Here is a 21,902-nt window from a genome sequence, read left to right on the forward strand (position 1 = left end):
ATGGGCCGAAGTGGCTGTTGTTCGGAGGCGGTACTTGTATACCATGTACTGAAGCTTTGTATGTGAAGCTCTGCAAGTGAAGCTTTGAAGCTGGAGCTTTTGTAAATGAAGCTTTTTGAAGCTGGAGCTCTCGAAGCTAGAGCTATGTAAATGAAGCTTTCGAAGCTGATTGGCATGAGTGATGCTCATGCATGTTTATGTTTGATTGGCATGAGTGATGCTCATGAAAATTGACATGAGTGATTCTCATGAATGTTGACATGAATGTTTATGTATGATTGTCATGAGTGATGCTCATGAATGCTTATGTATGATTGACATGAGTGATGCTCAAGTATAATTTTAGAGTACTTGACGTACTTTTGATCACCTGGTTAGTGATAATAGTGGCAGGTTACCGAATAATTTTGGAGTCTGGGCGTACTTTTGATCACCTGGTTGGTGATAATAGCGGCAGGGTGCCGAATAATTTTGGAGTACTGGGCGTACTTTTGATCACCTTTTAATCACCTGGTTGGTGATAATAGTAGTAGGTTGCCGAATAATTTTGGAGTACTGACTGTACGTTTGATCAACCTGGTTGGTGATAATAGAGGCAGGCTGCCGAAAAATTTTGGAGTATTGGGCGTACTTTTGATCACCTGGTTGGTGATAATAGAGGGCCTGACTCTTTTGGGCATATGGCCTTTGCCCTCCACATAACATTCTAGCCCATTATTTTGTGCTTGCCTTTTTTTTTGTACTATTACCCTCTGATGGGTTTATACAAATGTCTCCAAAAAATAAATAAATCACATCATTCAAAAATAAATCCGATCATTTGTTCAATGGGTCACGCCTATAATTCCATTTTTTGCATGTCATCACCACCGTAATTATGTCTGCTTCTTTTTATCTTATTTTGCTTTCTGCTTTGCTTTTGCTTTTGTTTCTGTTTTTTCTTTTCTCTTTTCTTTTCTCTTTTCTTTTCTACTTTGCTTTTGCTTTCTCAGAAAATGGGAACATGCATGATGAAAGTGTGGGCATCTTCATTGTTGTTTTTCCTCTTCCGCTTGTTGGTTGTAATGGTCAGTTGGCAGATGGCAGACAAGAGGAATAATTATAGTATTGTTATTGAGAAAGTTTATCTTCTTCCCGTTTTCCACTAGTGCTCGTGGTATTCGCAGGAGATGGGATCGCCGCTAAGGTGAGCCATGTCACATGAGATGGGATCTGAGCATCAATAAGGGCGCTAATGTCCTTTATGCCAGGGAAATAATCCCCAAACTTATGAAATAAAACGGTCATGACCCTGTCTGTCGTGTAAAACGTCTCCTCAACACCATCTCCCTGGTGAATATCAATCTCTACATACAAAACGCGCTCGTGCTGCTTAAGAAGCTCCAAAATTGCAAGAACAATGTCATTCACATAGCAAAACCTAGAAGCCTCACACTTTTCAGCGTGGTGCAAACCGCCAGCCCAATTAATCGAAATATCGCAAATCCCATGGTTGAGCTTCACAGCGCCGCTGACCGACCCGCCGGCGTAGGTCTGGCAAAAAGAGTACAACCTATCAAAGGCAAGGCAGTCCTTGTCGACATTGAACCGCTTGAGCTGCCGCAGCTGGTCCTGGAATTTTGTTAGAGCCTTACTTAAATAAGGCCATGGTTGTGTGCCATCCTGTTTTGCAGTCCTCTAAGAATCATCAAAATTTTTCTGATATTCATCTAGCACCTAGTTAAGCAGAGAAAATGCACTTCGAATGGGATAATGATCATCCATAAAGCCCAGCGCATAGAGGTCATTTGCTGTTGTAAACATGTACTTTATACTCTTTGTGCTTGACGAACTGGTGTTGGTTCGGCGGGTGAGTGGGGTGACGGTGCGACCGACGAAGACGACGAACTCCTTGATGCTGGACCTCTGAAAGTAGCCGAAGTGACTGGTATCAGAGGCATTGACCAAGATGACTGGTATCGTACTTTTCCTTCAATCTCCGATTCTTCATCTCTCCTTCACCAGTGCCTTTCGCCTTTTGTACCATGGAGCTCGTGTCTTCCGGCTTGAAAAACAACCTTTCAGATCTTGCCCCTCGGACCATCACCGTATCCAAGAACCACCTCCTTCCTCAATCCCTCTCATCTTCCCCCCAGTTTTCTCTAAATATACACAATCCTCACCTCGGCTACTGCAGCTCATGATGATATTGTGTTGATCATGTCCTGATCTACCACCTCCCTTTGTGGAAAACGTGACAACAGTTCGTGAGCCGTCGTATCTCGTCCTTGCTCTCGAACTTGTACAAGCACACAACGCACGACTCGGGCGGGTTAACTAGGTCTGAGAACTTCGCTAAGGGAAGAATTTCCCTGATCAGAACGGCAGAGATAGAGTGGAACCCCGGGAATCAGATTGGCGGGTCAGACCAGGCATTGTCGGGCTCGATGAAATCTTGGAGACCCAGCAGGGAGAAGAAGGTGAAGATGAGCTTTCGGATTTGACCCAGCAGAGTGAGTGTGTGGATGAAGAGCTTTGGGAGCAGAAGCTCTGTGTACCTAACTGGAAACCCCATTGGAAAGCTTCGAGCTTTGATGTTTTGGGTTGTGATTTGGCTGTGGAGTTTCGAGATACGAATTGGGTTTTTTGTTTAAATCTGTGTATTTTGTAGAGAGAGAGAAATGAGAGAGAAAGAGGGAGGGGAATAGTAAGATTGGATCTTTGAGGTTGCAGCTACCGTAGGATTGTGCTGTCACTTGAATCACCGAGTCTTGGCTTGGTGGGTATAAGAACAAAAAAGAATCTCCAAGCTCAAATTGGTGGTATTTTGACCATTTGGTGTAGACTTGTGGATTTGCATAAGTTGGTATTCCCCAAGCATCTAGATCTCCTACTTTATACTAGTAGCAGAGCATCTGAGACTATATTAGCATGAGGAACTGCAGAGCCAATAAGAACTGGAATCTTGGAGTTCTGAGATTCACGGTGACATTGTGGTGAGATGAAAAAATGAAAGAGAACCGACATAACTTTTTGTGTCGTTTTCCACAAACGGCGCCAAATGTTGATGCACAAAGCCGGAGGGGTCTTGGAACAACGTAAATCCGACCGTGAATCTGCAAGAAAGTAAATAACACAATATGTATCGTGGTTCATCCCAATGTTTGGGCTACGTCCACATTGATATTGTATTTCTCTGTTTGTGAGCCTTGTGGTTTTGTATGTGAGGAAGAGAGCTTCTACGGGTGAGAGAGCTCTCTCTCATGGCCTAAGAATTGACCTCTCTTAATGAGGATAGTGAGGAGTCCTTTTATAAAATAAAGGCTCTTCACTTATTACATATTTGCCACTTCATCTATTACATAATTACATTTGAGTTCTCCGAGTATTTATATGAGATCTAAATACAGAGGCTCTAAGTATGATACAAACAAATTATACATACAGTGAGCATACATCATAGTTTACGGTTTGCAAACAAAAACGCTCCCTAATAAATATGAGAAAAATGGCAAAACTGTAAATAAATTAAATGAAAATATTAAATACAAACCGTAATTGGGTGCGGTTTGAAAAATAAAAATTTGGGTTTTGTAAAAAAATAAAAAATTGGGTGCGGTTTGAAAATAAATATTGAAGAAAATGGTAACAGGTGGACCAAAAACTTGAAAAAACACAGAAGATATTAAAAGAAAGCTTCAAGAAGAAGAAGGGTGTGGACTTTCTGCAAATCCCGTCTGTTATCATTCAGCTTCTCAAAGAAGAGCGCAGCATTCGCCCAAAATACTGCAGCTTTTTGCCCACCGAACAAACCCAATGACCGAAGTTCCAAGCTTGGTATCGTCTGATCCTCTTCGTCGGCTTCCGCTTTACGTTTTCTCTCAGCTCCATTCTGCAACAAGCTAGAGAGAGAAAGAGTTGAGAAGACCCAGAAGAAGAAGAAGAAGCAGAAGGGAGCTTGGAAAAGTACGAGAGAAGAAAAAGGAGCTGATTTGGGTTTGTGGGGGTCGTTTTCTGATAATCGAGTTTTGTTGGTGGGAGTTTGGCTATGGGTTTTCGTCCAATGTTTTGTTGCGGAGGGGGATTTTCTCGGTATGTTAATCATTGTTTATTTCCCAGCTGAATTTGATAATTTCTGTTGGTTGGTTTGTTTTAAGAATATTGTTTTATTATTTAATTAGTAGTGGATTCTAATTTGGAGAAAATCTTGTGATATGATCATGTGGATGATAAAATGAAAGTTGAAGTGGGTTTAGGTTCTGGGTTTTTTCTTAGATTTTAATATTTTTATGGGTTGCAGTTTGAATGGAGGATTTGCATTCTGGGTTTAGCTAGATAAACAGAGAAGGAAAGGGGAATTTTTCAATTCAAATGTCGAAATGTCGGTTTCGAATGAGAAAATAATAGGCTAAAGAATTGAGGTTGAGTGGGATCTTAACGACCCAGTCAAAATTACAAACAGGCATCAATGGATTGACTATGTTTGGTTTTTTGTTCTGTCCTGTTTCTAATGACTTGGCCACTGACAATCATTTAGCAGTAATGCATCCTTTTAGTTCCATTTTCTCCAGCAACAAGAAAAGGGTATCAAGTATCAACTGGAATTTGCCTATTAGCTGGCCTCTTTGCTATGGATTTCGGGTTGCTTTTGGTTTCCGTTTATTAGTAGTAGAGCAGGCTTTCTGCTATTATACGTCTGCTTAGAGCAGTTGGTTGTTTGCTGAGAAGAAAATTGATTCACTAAAACACCCAATCTCGCATTCAATTTGATTTGATGGAAATCTGATGTGCAGAAAAGTACGAGGAAAGAAGCAGCCAACATGGAGGGTCTTTTCCTTGAAGGAACTGCACGCAGCAACAAACAATTTTAATTATGACAACAAACTTGGAGAGGGAGGATTTGGAAGTGTTTACTGGGGTCAGCTCTGGGATGGATCACAAGTAATCACTAACTTTTTCAGTTTATGTTTATATTTGTTATCTCTGTTGGTTACTCAGTTAACATCAACAGTACATAATTATCGATCTTGTTAATTTTCTCATTTTGTGAAAGAACAAAGATTAGGCATTGTTCTTGATTTTATTAAAACGTGCAAAATGGAAAGGGATACTGTTTGTTGATTTTTAGTTAGATGTCTGAAGTCTCATTGATTATATTTACTGTTTAATCCATTAAGTTTATAGATTTTGGAAATGTAAGTTAATTTCTTATATTGCTTGATTGAGAGGAAATTTAATGTTGTTTGGCATTCTTGAGTAATTCAATTTCTGAATTGGTATAATATGAATTTAGAAGGATTACATAAGGCTGGCTTTTGTGGTTAAATATGATTCCTTGATGTTTCAGTGCTAGGTTTAGATCAAATGTTTGGATTAGGCCTAACGAAAAACTATGGATGAGACCAATTTTTCTCTGTAGGAGGATGACATAGGTGCAGGCATGTCAAGATTTGGACTCTTGTAAGGACAAAACACTCATATGCTCTATCTATGAACCACTGGTGTGATCTTTTTAATAAATGTTTATTTGTAAACAGTGAAAGTTCTAGTTAGGTATTTCTTTGTTGTGGGTGAGTTTATTAGGGAATAGGATTTTCTTTCCTCTCTTTCAAGCTAGTTCTAGTCTTGATTTTCGGAGTTTCTGTTTTATGTTTTTTAATGATTTAATTATCGAATATAAAGCATTGCCTCTGCGAATAAGCTGTTCAGTGCATTTGAAATATAGTTGAAAATTGTGGTGCTGATTAGTTATCAAAACAAGGGAAACCGTTATTACATTCAGATGGTAGAATCCACCCGCTGAGAGGAAGATATACTACGGAGATAGTATTTGTACATGTATCATGGGTGGGGTATATGCCTGTCCAATTTTACTAAACATGAGGCATGTCGTTTTTCTTTGTCATTTGGCGGTGAGTGCTAATGCTACAAACTCTTAAGATTGACTAATAGCTGCTTAAGTTGAGGCATGCTTGATGTATGTCGATAATAAGTTTTCATTTCATTATTTTCTACCCATCGGTCTCACTTCCCAACTGAGAACTGCATCAACAGTTCCAATATTTGGGCATATTAGTTATACATACTGTTAGCTAAAAGGTGAAGAAGTGCACCAGGCTTCTAGAGGCGCTATATCTGCAGTTCTCACCTGCAACTACCAGATTGCTTGGTTCAAGCCATACCACTGTTACGATGATCTAACATCTTAGAGAGAACAAGTTTGTACAAGTTATATCATGTGCACAATTATTAATGTCCATTACTCTTTCTGAAAAGATCAGGCAAATGATAAATCTAAGCCAGTTTAATTCCATGTAGAATTAGTTAAGAGTCACTCTAATATTTACTATGTTCAACTATGTGCTAAAGATGAAATGTTAAGTAGGTGAAGATACCTTCTGCCTTCAAAAACCAAATATTTGAAATCAATGCTTATATTCCATTGTTTACCGATATGTATGCAGATTGCAGTTAAAAGGTTAAAAGTCTGGAGTAACAATGCAGACATGGAGTTTGCTGTTGAGGTTGAGATACTGGCACGAGTCCGGCACAAGAATCTGCTCAGTTTACGCGGCTATTGTGCAGAAGGGCAAGAGCGTTTAATTGTATATGACTACATGCCAAATTTGAGCTTACTTTCCCATCTTCATGGCCAGCACTCAGCTGAATGCCTTCTTGATTGGACCCGGCGGATGAATATAGTAATTGGGTCTGCTGAAGGAGTTGCGTAAGTGCTGAACCCAAGTTTCTCCTCTTTTTAACTGTAAAAGCTGTTTCTCCTCTGTCTGCAATTCTCTCTCATTTTATTGTTTTAATTTGATTTATCCAGCTATCTTCACCATCATGCAACCCCACATATAATCCATAGAGACATCAAAGCTAGCAATGTGTTAGTTGATTCAGATTTCCAGGCTCAAGTTGCTGATTTTGGTTTTGCCAAGCTAATCCCAGATGGGGCTACACATGTGACCACCAGAGTTAAAGGTACCTTAGGCTACCTTGCACCTGAATATGCTATGTTAGGGAAAGCATCAGAGAGTTGTGATGTCTACAGCTTCGGCATTCTTCTGCTCGAGCTTGCTAGTGGCAAGAAACCCATTGAGAAAGTGAGTGCAACAATGAAACGCACGATTACTGATTGGGCACTGCCATTGGCATGTGAGAGGAAGTTTGATGAAATAGCAGATCCCAAACTCAATGGAAAGTATGTAGAGGATGAGCTGAAAAGAGTTGTCTTTGTGGCTCTACTATGTGCTCATAGTCAGCCTGAGAGAAGACTGACTATGCTAGAGGCGGTAGAGCTTCTGAAGGGAGAATCGAAAGAGAAGTTGGTCCAACTAGAAAATGACGAACTATTTAAGGCTCCCCAGGTTGCAGAATATAATGAGGGGAATGATGGGACAACAGCAGCCGAAGAACATAGCTCAGATGTCATCTCAGAGGAGAAAGACGAAAAAAAGGATTTGAAAGAGGAGGCTGCGCCTGGGAGTGCACATAATGGCTGAGAAAGTGTGAAAAACATGTAGATAGATGTGGGTTTGGATTGAAGCCTAAGGCTAGGTGGAACTGGCTGTCAATTTGTAAGAATTGCCGGGGTTCATTTCAAGGATTGGTTTCGTGTTTTCGTGGGTGCCGTGTTATCTGTGTGCATTCCTCTTTTTCCTTTTACCCTTTTCTTTTCGGTTTGGTTTGAGCATCTGAATGAGATGAAGAACTGTTTCTACTGTTTATTGGCTGCCATTTTTCATCAGTCACTATATCTTATTAGTTTGGCAACCAAGTGGAGCAATACACAAAAGAAACGATTAATTTCGTTGATCCTGAATTCTTATCTATTTTATCAATATGCTATTTTACGTCATTGTACACATTTACATGGATTTTGTTTCCTTGCACCTGAAAACTCTTTCATTCAACGGGCGTATTACGTGTACAATCTCTCTCTCACAGCCATATCTTTCACGTTGTAATCACGTGATCTGTGAGAGGATCGTTGTACACGTGTGCTAGCCAGGACTTTTCATGTTCGTGTCGACAACAACTCAATATGCTGCATGATGGCCAGCAATTTGATCTTCCTTCAATTATGATACAATTATATATCCCGCTAAACGTGGAGCATTAGTATATACGAAAGGAAATAGTTTTGTCAATGGCAATACCATATAGAGATCTCATATGCTGCTCAACCAGACGACATTTGTTGAGCGTTCATGCCCCTCTTGCTTGAGAGCAACTTGCATGGAATAAGTTCATCTTCATGGTGCCGTTAGTCAAATAATATCATTATTTATATTCAAACAGGAGAATGACCAGACCAACACTGGCCAAACATATAAATAAAACAAATATTTGTAAGAAACAAACAAAAGAGTACTCGAGATCGAAAGAAAAGAGTACTCTATACCAAATGGAATATGTTGTTTTAACATAAATGAAAGATCTTTAGGGGTGCTATTAGAGTACTCAGTGTTTCAGCTTCTAAACCATCTCCACGGGAAACACTCTGGCACGATGGTTGAAGATCATGAAGTCTAGGTTGTCTGGTAGAGAAACAATCCTGCACCCCAGAACAAATGCATGTCAGTGATCCAATCAATTATCTGCCATACAGCATTTCCAAAGTCAAATTAGCACATTATTTCACAATTCTGAATTTTCTATAGAGACACCCCAGCAACTGAGATTAAATTACACCAATTTTCTCTTGCAATGTTTATACCTAAAAAGAGCATAGATAGTTGTCTGACTAATCTTCATGAAAAAGCAAAAAGCTTGGCCCTCTTTAGTCTTACTAATGCATTATAATTAATTTAATGCAAGGAAGAATAAACTTGAGAACTAATGAAAACAATAAAAGGTAATATAGTTATGATACAGGATGTAGATTTATTTGGCTATGGTGAATCCAAAGGATGCCTTAATCATCTCTTTAGCACTGCATGATTACTAATTATGTCTCGATGGACAATGCATTATAATTTACTTAAATCCCGCCTAAGTCCCGTCTAGCCGCCTAGATGCTAGGCCTTAACCCGCCGCCTGACTAGTGTCTAGCGTCTTTTAGAACCTTGCGTTGGAGAGAAAGACAAAGTACATAATGACTTTTTAGTCTTTTAATTGACAAATTATGACATGTATACATTTAAACATTTTAGCATTGTGGGACACTGCCCTTGTTTTATAAAGTTTTCTATATTTTGTCACTAATAGAAACAAAGGAAACCTCACTAAGACCTACTCTAACCCTTGGAGTAAAACTCAAATTTTAGGCTCTAAACTTACCCCAACTTGCTCCAACCCTTGAGGCAAATATGAGTTTTAACCCAAAACTCATTTTGGGGCAAATTTAGGCCAAAATTGACACACCCTGACCTGGAATGTCCACCTTGACTTCAAATCGAGTTGTGATGGCCGACACCTGGAAGGTAATGAAGCCATAAAGTGTAATGAGGTGGAAAATGTGAATAAATTTAAACCTAAAAGTGCCTAAATGCAAGAGTGTGCATGTGAGCGGGATTGAACCTAATTCACACATGATGTCAGAGCATAAGTACTGTATAGTAAAAGTAGGATAATAATTATACCATCAAAGGTACTCTCCTAAACCAACGTTTGCCAAGAATCCTCATTGACACGGAAGCTCTGCCATTAAACAAGGAGGGGCCAAAAATAAGGATGAGTGAGCCTAAAAATAAAGCTTATTAAAAACCTTTTCGAAAACGTATAACCCCTCGCCGTAAAACAAGTATAGTTTCCAAATATAGTATACTACATATAGTATGAAAATACTTATCGTAAACAGTAATATCATCTAGAATGCAATACTTAATAATATTTTGTAAATAAACACATAACATTCAATAATCACAATATCTCGAATAAACGAACATATACTAACAGGTGCTCATCGACGTATGCTGACACACGAGTTCATGCGGAGGTATTCTGACATGAACAAGACTGGGTGTAACAATGATTTATACTTTAGTACTACAATCACGTGAAGACTGGCGTTATACGTGTCACATACGAGTCCTAATTGCCTATATCAATCTAGGACAAAATTGGCACCTACAATGGATCCAAAGTAATCTTGTCGATGCGATATGAACATACACGTGAAGCCTGGCCCTAGCCCCGGCGAGTACAAACACCAGTGTAGCATATGATGAGCGGATAACATAATTATGATTATGTAATAGTAAATCGATAATTATAGTCAACATAACACTATTCCTGGCCGCAAATATAATTAAGGCATCCTATAATAGTACGCATACATGTGCATCTTGCAGGATTCAAAATAATTTCATAATTCTCAACATTACGACCTTTCTTATAAACGTTAATTTAATTATGGCAACCACGTAGAAACTTCATTATTAAATATGTATGTAGAAACTAAACAAATATATATACTATATAAAAGAAAATACTCACTCACAGATACTTGCGAGGTTGCAGCCGTTCGAACTAGGAAAGCTGAAGTCTCCAATAGTAATCACACCTAAGCATAATATTGGGACCCGTTAGTAAAACTCAACTAAAATGATTAAATTTGGGAAAACGGAGTGTGGATTTGGAATCAGGGCATCGAAATATGGTTAGAAGGGTCCCGGACAACTTTTCTTAAAAAGTCAACTGAACCGCCCTGGCAATCAATTACATTAAAAATTTGGAATTTCACTAAATGGATGTAAAAAACAGACTTGGGCGTCAAAATTAGCCTATGAAGGTTTCCGAGAAAATTTCAAAAAAGTCAACTAACGGTCAACATTTAACTTTAACGGAATATTCCATCCTCAGATGGAATATTCCGTTAAAGCCCGATTCCTAAATGGGTCCGGGTCAGATTCAGGTTTTGGCTTGGGCTTTCTTTTTTTTTTTCCTTTTTTTTGTATTGGGTCGGGTTGACCCGTTTGGGCTCTTGGGTCACACTTGCCGGACCCAACGAAGAAGAAGGTCGAATCTGGGTTGGTTTGGCCGAAAAATTTTGAATCTCAACCATTTTTCACATTCTACTTACCAAATTATCCTCGACAAATTTCATATTCTGAGACCGTTGCATGATGTCATCTGCACTATTGAAAGAATTATTAAACTCAATAGAGAGAATTACTAAACATTTGCAAACTCTAAAACTAAAGTAAGAGGTAAGATAGAATAGAAACAAATGTTTTATAGAGGATAATAGAGTTTTACAAACTTTATTGTTCTTTACTCTATAAATTTGGGATTTGAAATGGTTAAATATATGACATTTAAGAAGAATAGGGGAAAACCATAAGTGAAAGACAATTTTTTTTTTTAATTAAAAGTGAATAATGGGTTTAATTTAAATGTTATTAATTTGTGATAAATGACGATTTAAAATTTTATACTTAATTTGGGATGAAATTTGTTGGATTAAAAATAAATAATGATTGGATTTGTTTAAAGTGTTAAGAATGGTTGTGAAATCGGTACCAAACAGAATCTCCTGTATATAAAAATGATAATCTGCTAGACTGACTAGTCAAGCCCGCTAGTTAACTAAGATAGATTTGTTAGTCGATAAATCAAAGATTTAATAACCAATTTCAAATACCAAAATTTATCCTAGTCAGCATGACCTCAGTTTGTTCCAAGTTAGTAATGTTGATAACAAGATTGTGAGCATACTAATTAAACACTCAAGTGATATATGTCACATCTCAGACTCGACTCCGCCGTAACACGATATTGTCCGTTTTGGGCCCTGGCCACGCCCTCACGGTTTTGTTTCTAGGAACTCACACGAGAACTTTCCAGTAGGTTACCCATCTTAGGATTGTTTTCGCCCAAACTCGCTTAACTTCGGAGTTCCGATGGAACCCGAAGCCAGTAAGCTCCCAAAATGTTTCGTGCTATAGGGAGGGGAGCATGTACATATAAGGCATATCACCCCCTCTCTGTTGGTCGATGTGGGATGTTACAATCCACCCCCTTAGGGGCCTAACGTCCTTGTTGGCACACTCGCACCACACGAAATAGTGGCTCTAATACCATTTTGTCACATCCTAGACTCGACTCCACTGTAGCACAATATTGTCCGCTTTGGATCCCGGCCACGCCCTCACGGTTTTATTTCTGGGAACTCACAAGAGAAGTGAGATGTGTCACCCATAATGGGATTGCCCTCGCCTAAACTCGCTTAACCTCGAAGTTTCGATGGAACCCGAAGCCAGTGAGCTCCCAAAAGGTCTCATGTTATAGGGAAGGGAGCATGTACATATAAGACACATTACCCCCTCTCCGTTGGTCGATATGGGATGTTACAATACATGTAGCATGTAGGTATGTGAGATATGTGGCACACTATAAATAACTTTGAACACAAGATGTTTTTGATGGAAAAATCCACCTTTGGGTTAAAAAACCGGGGACTCTCCACTAAGTCCAATCCACTAGTATAATCAAGTTTCTTACAAAGTAACCACACAAGCTCAATTTCTAGATCCTACTCTACAGAGCAACTTGTACATTTGTGCAACCTTGCCTCACACAAGATGGATTCTTTCGGTCTTCACGAAGTGCAGCTTCTCCTGAGCTCTTCACCTTGTGCCACCGAAACCAGCACACGAACTATGAATATGATGATATGGCAATGATATGTAGATTTGGATTCAAATGTCTAGTCAGTTTCTCCAGTCAAACTGTTGAAGGAAGAAATTGACGAGGATCCTAAAATGGGTTAGTTTTAAAGATTTGAAACTAGAAACACTTGACCACAAATTTAATGTAAAACCAAAGATAATGCAACCCTATTCTTCAATGATTGGGTGTTTAATGCATGTAAGAAGGTTTTGCAACTAAGGTTTCACAAATGAAGAACAAGGAGGAAGGTGAGGTCTTAATGCCATTTTCTCTTTTTCTCTCACTAGGAAATCTGATCTAAAACCCCCAAAGAAACAAATGAACCAGCTAAGGATCTTAACCCCAAAAGCTTTGGTTTGTTTTTCAACCCATAAGAAACGTGTCAAGCTTCAAAACGATTTGAAAAGATCAAGGATGAAAAATAAACATTCGCCAGAAAGCTGTTAGTTAGCCCATGTGGGCAGGTCTTAATTTACGTGCCCAACTTGTTGGAAATCCGTGCGCACGGTTGACTAGACAACTAAGCTAGTCAAAATGAAACAGGAATGTAGACGTGAAATGCACATGCATGAACAAATCTTTTGAAGTGTGATGTGCCACATCTTTGAACATTTCTTCCCAGCAGACACAACTCATAAACAGAGAAAAGCCTAAAGCTAAATTGAGCATGTGGTACAATTACAACATTGACAAGAAAAACCAAACCTTAAAGTCTAGACTTTACAGGTTGCAAAGCAAGGTGTAATACTAATCTTATTTTTACAAGTGAGGGTAAGCCTATGACTACTCTAGTCCTAATATGCCTCCGCCAGTGAATGGAGGGAAAGAGAGACGAGAGGGAAAAAAGATGTGGGAGAGTTTGAGAGGGAAAAGAGTAGGGTGAGGTGGTAGAAAATGAGTGGTGATCAGGAGAAATTGGAGCATGGGAGGAATGGGCATGGGCCCCGTTAGCTCACAAAAATATCAACATAAATTAATAAAATAATGAGGGACAATTTATGTAATGACCCGTTCCCAATTTTATGGTTTATATAATTTTAATAAGTGAATTTACGAAAATGCCCTTTAAGGCAAAGTATTGACTTTTGTTGACCGTCGTGTCGTGTCACGTAAGACTCATTTTCTTGGCATGTCCTCATAGTATGCGTCGCTATGAACACGTGGGCACAAACGGAACGTGATTTGGAGTTATAACGAAGGAGTTATGAACGAATAATAAAGTTAAGGGCAAAATTATAAAATTATTATTTTCTGGAATACTCTAGATTTTTGGAGAAAAATCTGGTAGCCACGTGTGTGGCCCAGATTAAAGCAAAGAGATGATGGGTGGTGGAGATAGAGGATAAAGGAGAGAAAGGAGGAAATGTTGAAGCCAATCGAGAGAAGAGAGTGACTAATAAGGGAGAGAAGAAAGGAAGGGAAATGAAGGAGTGGAGGAGCACCAGATCACCTTGACCTGGTTCCTTCTCGTGCGACCCGACTCATATTGACACTTCCCATTGTTTTTTTCGACGATCTGAACCTCACCATCACCTAAAAATCAACCAACGTCTTCCCCTCTTCCATTTCCACTCAAACTTCATTGGGTTTAACCATGAATTTATGATGAACGAACCGTACGGGTTTGTGGGTGCACGGCAGCAAATCCGCCGATCCTACAACAATTTCCTTCAATTGTCACCACCAATGTACTCCTCCTAATCCCAGGAACAAGTCCCAGGCATTGCTAGTGGCGGCGGAGCATCGGCAACGCCAAATCGAAAGCCACCCATTATAGGGTTCCGACGGATTTTCATGAAATTGATGCTTTTATCGGCCAAATTGGCCTTAGTCACATGTATGAAAGTTGCTACACTCATTGAGATCTTCATTCCTGTAAAATTTGAGAATTTTTAGAAATAGTTGAATTTTCCGCCGAGTCGGGGCAGCACGTGGCCAGTGGGACGCCGATGCTATTTTACGCTAAATTGATATCTTGATCTCAGATTTGATATCCATATGATGTGATTTGATTATTGTGAATCTAGTTTGATTAAGGTGCGTTACTTGATAATTATCTGAATCGACGATCCGATCGTTGGATCGTCACCAAACCTTGATACGATATAGTACATAATATTTGAGGATATCATATACTTACATATCGGGAATCCAACGTACAGATATTCTCGAATAGGATATGTAAGTTATGTGTTTTATTGATAAAAATGTTGAGACGTGATTTGATAATTGTTCTATGAGTCAATCAATTGTGACGCCTCGATATTCATGCTAGAGAGTTATAGCGCGGACTCCAGGTGAGTGGGCTTTTGGTTTTCTATATATACGTATATATGTTTTACACTTGCCCAAAAATTGATTTAAATGGAATTATGTTTTTAAGTGTCATGTCATAGTTGCATTTCATTTTAGTACATGCATTAGTATGTGTATGCATATTATTGCATGACGTTGCGGATGCCCAGGTAAGCTTCAGATAAGTACATATTGATGATATTGATTGCAGTGTGTATGGTTATGTTTAGATGCATTTAGTGCTCATTATCCTGCACCCCGGTGTTAGTGCTTCGTTCGAGGCCAGGGCCTAGCCTTCACATCATCGTTCACCTCCCGCACTGCACGCTCACCTTGGATCCAAGACAGGTGTCAGCCTGTCGTACAGACCACATTAGGTGGTTTCGACTCGTAGGTGACTTGCAATACTTCGCACAGCTTTCACGTGATAGTAGCACTTGAGCGTACTTATTTACACCTAGCCTGTCTTACAAACCACATTAGGTGGTTCCGACTAATGTGCATGAGTGGTTTATGAGCTATAGGTTCAGCCGTACAGGTCACGTTAGGTGACTCCGGCTAACATATCATTTTATATTGATTCACATCACCTGGCTTACATATCTATTACTGACATAACTAACATGGCATATACTTTTATTTCATTGTTCTCAAGCATGATTTCTATCTATGTATGTATTATTATTTTCTGGGAAATTATACGAGTTTTATGGTGAGGAATTATTATTATTATTATTTCTTTGGAAAGAGAAATGGTTTCAAAGAGCATTGTTTTTGCCCACTCACTTTTTTGGTTTTGCGCCCCTTCAGGTTTTTAGCTACCGAAAGTTCGTATTGACGAGGATTCTAGGGGTATTTTGGTCAATACACACATTTAAAATTAATAAAATCGTAAAATTAAGGACGGGTTGTTACAAAGACTCCCCTTGAGTTAATGGGGTTGGCCCACCACATATGTCTATTATTTTTAGTTTTATATTTATAAATTCATTGCATCCAACAACTAAGATCTAATATGATAAAATTCAATGGTAAAAACAAAAAAAAAATATCCAACCGTTCAAATTTAAATTCAACGGCTAAAGTTAAAAAAAATATTTTATGTGTTTCATATTCTTTCATAATGCTCCACGGTGTCAGTTAGTTATTTTTCAGTATTTATCGGCATCTAAATATTTTTAGGTTAAAATATTCATAAAATTAAATTAGGATAGTCTACATAATTATTTTTTTTAAATCTACTTTAAGAAAGATATTATTCTAAATTCATTTTTTAATAATCTCGAGCTAAAAATTTAAACCATAAATTTTTGAGTTAAAACATAAATTTCTAGATTAAAGCCAAATTCAAACGAATAATAACATATTTTAATAATGGTATTAATTGTAAAACTCATGCATGTATAACTACTCTTTTTTTTGTCAAAGGTAAATTTATTAGATTTTAACTGAAATGTTTACATCTTGAGCAAGAATATTAAATAAAACCTCTGGACCAGTTGCATCCCAACAAAAAGCACCTATATGCGAGGCTACATATAACTACTTTCTTTCTTTTATTCCAAACAAAACCTTAATTATGAGTTGGAAGTTGGAACAATAATGTATGGCCCCCAAATTCAATTATTTCCAATAAAGTCACCCTTTAAGTCAAAAGTAATATGCGCCTAAAGTTTTTATCACTCTCCGAGGTTAATTCGAGTGGTGAATGATAGAGTGAGTGAGTGTTTGTTATGAAAGAAGTTGAGACAAATCTTTGAGTGTCATAACTCGCAGTGTTATTAGTTTATATATTATAATATAAGTAAATTATACTTTTGATATATAATAAATTCGTGATATAATATGAATATGATATGACTAAATAAATACACATATTTTAGTATGAATATCACATGATTAAATAAATACACATATTAAAATATAAATATTACGTGACAATGGTTTGGTTTAAAATATTTGTGAACACGGAAAATTCCTGAAACGAAAGAGACAAGAACAACGTGCACAAACAAATATTTGTGTTTGATGATTTTGAGTTACAATCTCTCTCAAATTTGATCCTCTGATTCGATCTCCGTAAGGTGCTGATTTGTGGATATTTTGTTGATCCAAGGGCCGTCAAGGCTTGATCTTGGATGAACAGTTGGAAGTTTCTTCAAAGGGCCGTGGGCTTGATCTTTGAAGGTGGATTTGAGCGGATCTTCAAGGAGCCGTTGGGGCTTGATCTTGATGAACAGTTGATGGATGGATCTTCAAGGGCTTTTGGGCTTGATCTTGAAGAACGGTTGGATGTGTGGATTTGTTGATGTCGTTGATCCAAAGGGCTGTTGGGGCTTGATCTAGGGATGAACGGATCTTCAAGGGCTTTTGGGCTTGATCTTGAAGAACGGTTGGATGTGTAGATTTGTCGACGTTTGTTGATCCAGAGGGCCGTTGGGGCTTGGTCTTAGGATGAACGGATGATGAACGATGGTGCTTTCTTCAAGGGCCGTCGGGGCTTGATCTTGAATTGGTGGAAGTTCTTCAAGGGCCGTTGAGGCTTGATCTTGGAAGAACGATGAACGAAGAACGAAGAAGGCTTTCTTGATTCTTCGGGAACCTGGATGCTTGAGAGTTTCGGAGTTTCAAGGCTTCAGAGCTTCAAGGTGCCATATGAATTCCTTCCCTCAAATGAATGAAATGGGCTTGTATTTATAGAATTTTCCAAGGCCTAATTTTGAATATAATGTCCCAGATGAAATAAGTCGTTTCTGCCAGGTGTTGACACGTGTCCTATTTGATGACTTTTCCAACTCATTTCAATTTTCGTTGAGTCACACACTACGTGTAAAATTTATGTAATACATGAGCGTTGAAACTTTGATTTATCGGTCAACATTTATTTACCGAAATTTCGATGTCTACCAATGCCCCCACTTCAAGGCGCGTCGTATACATGTGCTTGTCACGTGTAGGAGATGCGTTTTGAAGTCCCTTACTGTAGATGTCGATCCAAGGGCCGTCGAGGCTTGATCTTGAACCAGGCTGGAGATTTCTTCAAGGGCCGTTGAGGCTTGTTCTCGAACTTTGTTTGAAATTTCTTCAAGGGCCGTCGAGGCTTGATCTTGAAGGTTGAAATTGGACCACAAGGAGCTTCATGTGGTAGATGATCTTTGGCTTTGGTAGTGGATGAATCGGCACGTATTTTGTTGCGCTTGTTGACTTTCCACAGCTTTGATCTTGAACTGGATTGGGGGATTTTCTGGATTCCTCCAATTGTTGATTTTTCCACAGCTTATTCTTGAACTAGGTTTTGATTCAAGGGTGGTAGACACTTAATCTTGAATCGGACTTGTGATTACCTCAAGGGCCGTCGAGGCTTGATCTTGAATTTGGCTGGAAACTTCTTCAAAGGCCGTTGAGGCTTGATTCTTGAAGGTTAATTCGAACACATGACAAGCAGGCATGAGGTGAAGGTGACGACTTGTTGCTTTGTTCAATCTTTCTAATTCACACCTGAGTAGTTTGGTCAACGGTATGATCTTCGAGATTGATGGGCTCCTCTTCCAATTGGTGACTTGGTCTTTAAGGATTTGATTCAAGGGTGGTGAATCGGCACGTGCAGCCCACAACGCCTAGTAAGTCGACCCAAGAATTTGAGGGTCAAAACGAGTTCACCGTCCTCAGGCAGATGCGGCATTTTCTCGAGTTCTTCATCTCAGACTCTTTCTGCTGAGTCGACTGTGCATGCTGCATTCTTCTCTGCTTGTTTCTTCAGGGAGATGTGGCAGCTTCTCGAGTTCCTCAGTTCGGACTCCTTCTGCTGAGTTGACCGTGCAGACCGCATTCTTCTCTGCTTGTTCCTTCTGCACCTTGTCTCCACATGCTGCAAAGTATCATTTTCACTTGCCTTATCTGTCCTCCAAGCAGATGTGGCAGCCTCTTTGAAAGTACAGCAGCAGTGGAAGGCGAGTACTCGAGAGCAGTGCTAGGTAGGCAATCAGGGAAGGGTTCCAAGCAGTCGGTTCCTTACCCGAGTTTGAGTGGAAGTTCCGGCATATTGTTTTCTTTATCCTTGTCTTTGTAGGTAGGAACAAGGACAAAGGAAAGGACAGGGAGAGTGCATGATATGAGATACTCTTGCTTTCTACCCTGGTGATATGAGATACTTTTGCTTTGGAGTCATTGGCTTGCAGAGGTACTCCAAGGAATAAGGAACACTGAATGACTTGAGAGGTTTCGTTGGGAAAACATTTTTTTTGAGATGAAGAGAGGCTATGTGTGTCTGCCTTGCTATGGAAGGCGAAGGTAGACAATTATAGGAAGTTCTTTGATATCTGTAGAAGTACTATTCTTTCACTCGTGTCGGCAACCGATGCGTGATTGATCTATATGGCTTTACGTGCTTGTTTCTTTATCAGAAATTTTCGACAAATTGTCCGTAATTTCCGCCAAGCTGAGTGTGCATATGACAGGTGTTGACGCGGCTGAAAAAGACTGGCGCCTCTTAGATAACTGGGATCGGCGCTTCGACAAATTACCCGTGATTTCCGCAGAGCTGAGTTTGCGTGTGATGGGTGCTGACGCGTCTGGAAAAGCAATATGCCTCTCTGATTTCTGAGCTTGCCTCTTCGATTTTTGAATCGGCGTCTTCGAATTCTGAGCTTGCCTCTTCGATCTCTGAAATCCCGTCGAGTGCCGATTTTTTTTATAGAGGCACGCAGTTCGTTTCAAAGCACACTTGAATTTTCGCTTGTAGAAACTCCATTCTTGCACTTCTAAGGTCTTGATTCGTCCGACCTCTTCTTTCTTCAACACTTTTGAAAATGTCTGGACCATCCGACCGTCGTTTTGACTTGAATCTTGGTGAAGAGGCAGTCCCGCCTTCTCCAGACAATATATGGCGCCCATCCTTCATATCCCCTACTGGTCCTCTCACCGTTGGGGATTCGGTGATGAAGAATTATATGACCGCTGCGGTGGTGGCCCGGAACCTTGTCACTCCCAAAGATAACAGACTACTTTCCAGGCGATCTGATGAGTTGGCTGTTAAGGAGTCCCTGGCTCTTAGTGTGCAGTGTGCGGGTTCTATGTCCAACATGGCCCAACGCCTATTTGCTCGAACCCGTCAAGTTAAATCGTTGGCGGCTGAAGTGATGAATCTCAAACAGGAGATCAGAGGGCTCAAGCATGAGAATAAACAGTTGCACAAGCTTGCACACAACTATGCCACAAACATGAAGAGGAAAATTGACCAGATGCAGGAATCTGATGGTCAGATTTTACTTGATCATCGGAGGTTTGTGGGTTTGTTCCATCAGCATTTACCTTCATCTTCTGGGGCTGTACCGACTGCTGAGGCTTCAAACAGCCAACCTCCGACGCCTTCTCTTCCTGGAGCTCTGCCGAGTTGTGAAGCGCCACCTGATCGTCCTTGAATATCCCCTGTTGTAAATTTGATTTGATTTGATTTTTTTTTTTTTAATTTATGTAATTTCCAGAAAAATAAATAAAATGAACCTTCTATTTCTCTCTATGCGTTTGTTTTTTTTTCTTTTGGTGCTGGATGCACCAAGTTCCATCATTTTTTTATTTTTTTTATTATTTATTTATTTTATTTTATTTTTTACAATTTTTTTTTCTTTCTGCACATGGTGCCCATGCACCACCAAAAACTTTTGATCTGCCATGGGGCTGTACCCCATCTTTGATTCACCATTCCTCTTTTTTTCACGTGGTGCCAGATGCACCACCACCTCTTTTTTTTTTTTTTTTTAATTGTATTTCTTTCTGTATAAATTAGGATGGTGGGTAGATGAATTTGCAGGGAGCGGAGCAAGGAGGACGGAGAAGATAGTGCTTCGAGCTTCACGACCGGCTAGTCGTTTGACGGCGGTTGTTGAAGTCATTGGCAGCTGCGAGGCAAGAGACGGAGGAGGAGGTTCCTGGAGTGACATGTGGCTGTGGAGATGAGGAGCCCGGAGGAACTTGCAGGGAAGGACGAAGTCGAGGGGGCCAGGTGCTGCGGTGGAAGGAGAGAGGGAGAGAGAGTCCGGTGTTTCTTTGAGAAAAGATCAGGTCGCCTTCATCGGAGTCCTTCGGCGCCAAGTTCAAGCTCTGACGTTGCTGGTGCTGCGACCCCATCGGAAAGTTCCTCCCTCTGGCCAGTTTCGTGGTAACCATTGTAGTCGTCCCGTCAACAGTATCACGCTGTTGGCTGAATTCAATGACATCTGTAGCAACAACATCACCTTGCAGGTTGTGGAGTGTGTTGAATCCGTCGTGGAATGAGAGACCACCTGGCTCAATGTGTGACAACCCAGGAGCAAGGTAGGGACGACCTCGGCGATGGAGGAGATGGTGTCTTGGGGAGGTCATGCAACTGGCGTAGAGGTCCACTTGTTCCGGGTGTGCGCACCATGTGTAGCGGTTGGGGCTTATTGCAAGAAAGGATCTCAGCATGGATGCTTCCAGAGAGCTGATTCTTCTCGAGATTGAGTTTTGTCAATTCGGTTAATGATCCAATGCTGTGAGGAAGCTGGCCGGTGAGCCTATTGTCAGAGATGTCAACAAACTGCAGGCTTTTAGGCAGAGTGCCAGGGACAGAGCCGGTGATCCCATTTGAATGAAGATCAAGATACTCGAGGTTCTGACATCCTGATATCGATGGAGGGATTTCTCCAACGAGGCGGTTGTTGCTCAAATCAACAAAATTTAAGCTCTTCAAGTTGCCAATCTCCAATGGAACAGTACCTGAAAGCCGGTTATGATTCAACCTTAACCTGTACAGGTTCGTGCAGTTTCCTATATCCGGCGATATAAAGCCAGATAAATCATTGGAAAGCAGCAGCAGCAGCTTGGTGAGATTTTGCAATCCGAAAACATTTCTTGGTATTGAACCAAATAGGTTGTTGTAAGGAAGATCAAGACCCTGAAGATTCTGACATTATGAGAGACTCTCAGGAATGTTGCCTGTAAGCTGATAACTGATTGACACTCAATCTGAAGCTCTTGAAGATTTGAAAGCT

General features: G+C 39.9%; 2 protein-coding genes across 2 annotated transcripts; one reads left to right on the forward strand and one right to left on the reverse strand.

The window, feature by feature from the left end:
* Positions 1 to 1,110: 1,110 nt before the first annotated feature.
* LOC103437313 (histone deacetylase 19-like) lies at positions 1,111 to 2,083 on the reverse strand. The gene is made up of 2 exons (XM_008375789.1): positions 2,024 to 2,083; positions 1,111 to 1,611 (listed from the first exon to the last, which is right to left on the reverse strand). The coding sequence occupies exons 1-2, from the start codon at positions 2,081 to 2,083 to the stop codon at positions 1,111 to 1,113; spliced, it is 561 nt and encodes a 186-aa protein (XP_008374011.1).
* Positions 2,084 to 3,574: 1,491 nt separating this feature from the next.
* LOC103437273 (PTI1-like tyrosine-protein kinase At3g15890) lies at positions 3,575 to 7,804 on the forward strand. The gene is made up of 4 exons (XM_008375747.4): positions 3,575 to 4,071; positions 4,773 to 4,920; positions 6,444 to 6,706; positions 6,809 to 7,804. The coding sequence occupies exons 1-4, from the start codon at positions 4,028 to 4,030 to the stop codon at positions 7,482 to 7,484; spliced, it is 1,131 nt and encodes a 376-aa protein (XP_008373969.1). The 5' UTR covers positions 3,575 to 4,027; the 3' UTR covers positions 7,485 to 7,804.
* The last annotated feature ends 14,098 nt before the right edge of the window (positions 7,805 to 21,902 follow it).

This window comes from Malus domestica, chromosome 17 (assembly GCF_042453785.1).
Source record: "Malus domestica chromosome 17, GDT2T_hap1".
NCBI classification, from domain to species: Eukaryota; Viridiplantae; Streptophyta; class Magnoliopsida; order Rosales; family Rosaceae; genus Malus; species Malus domestica.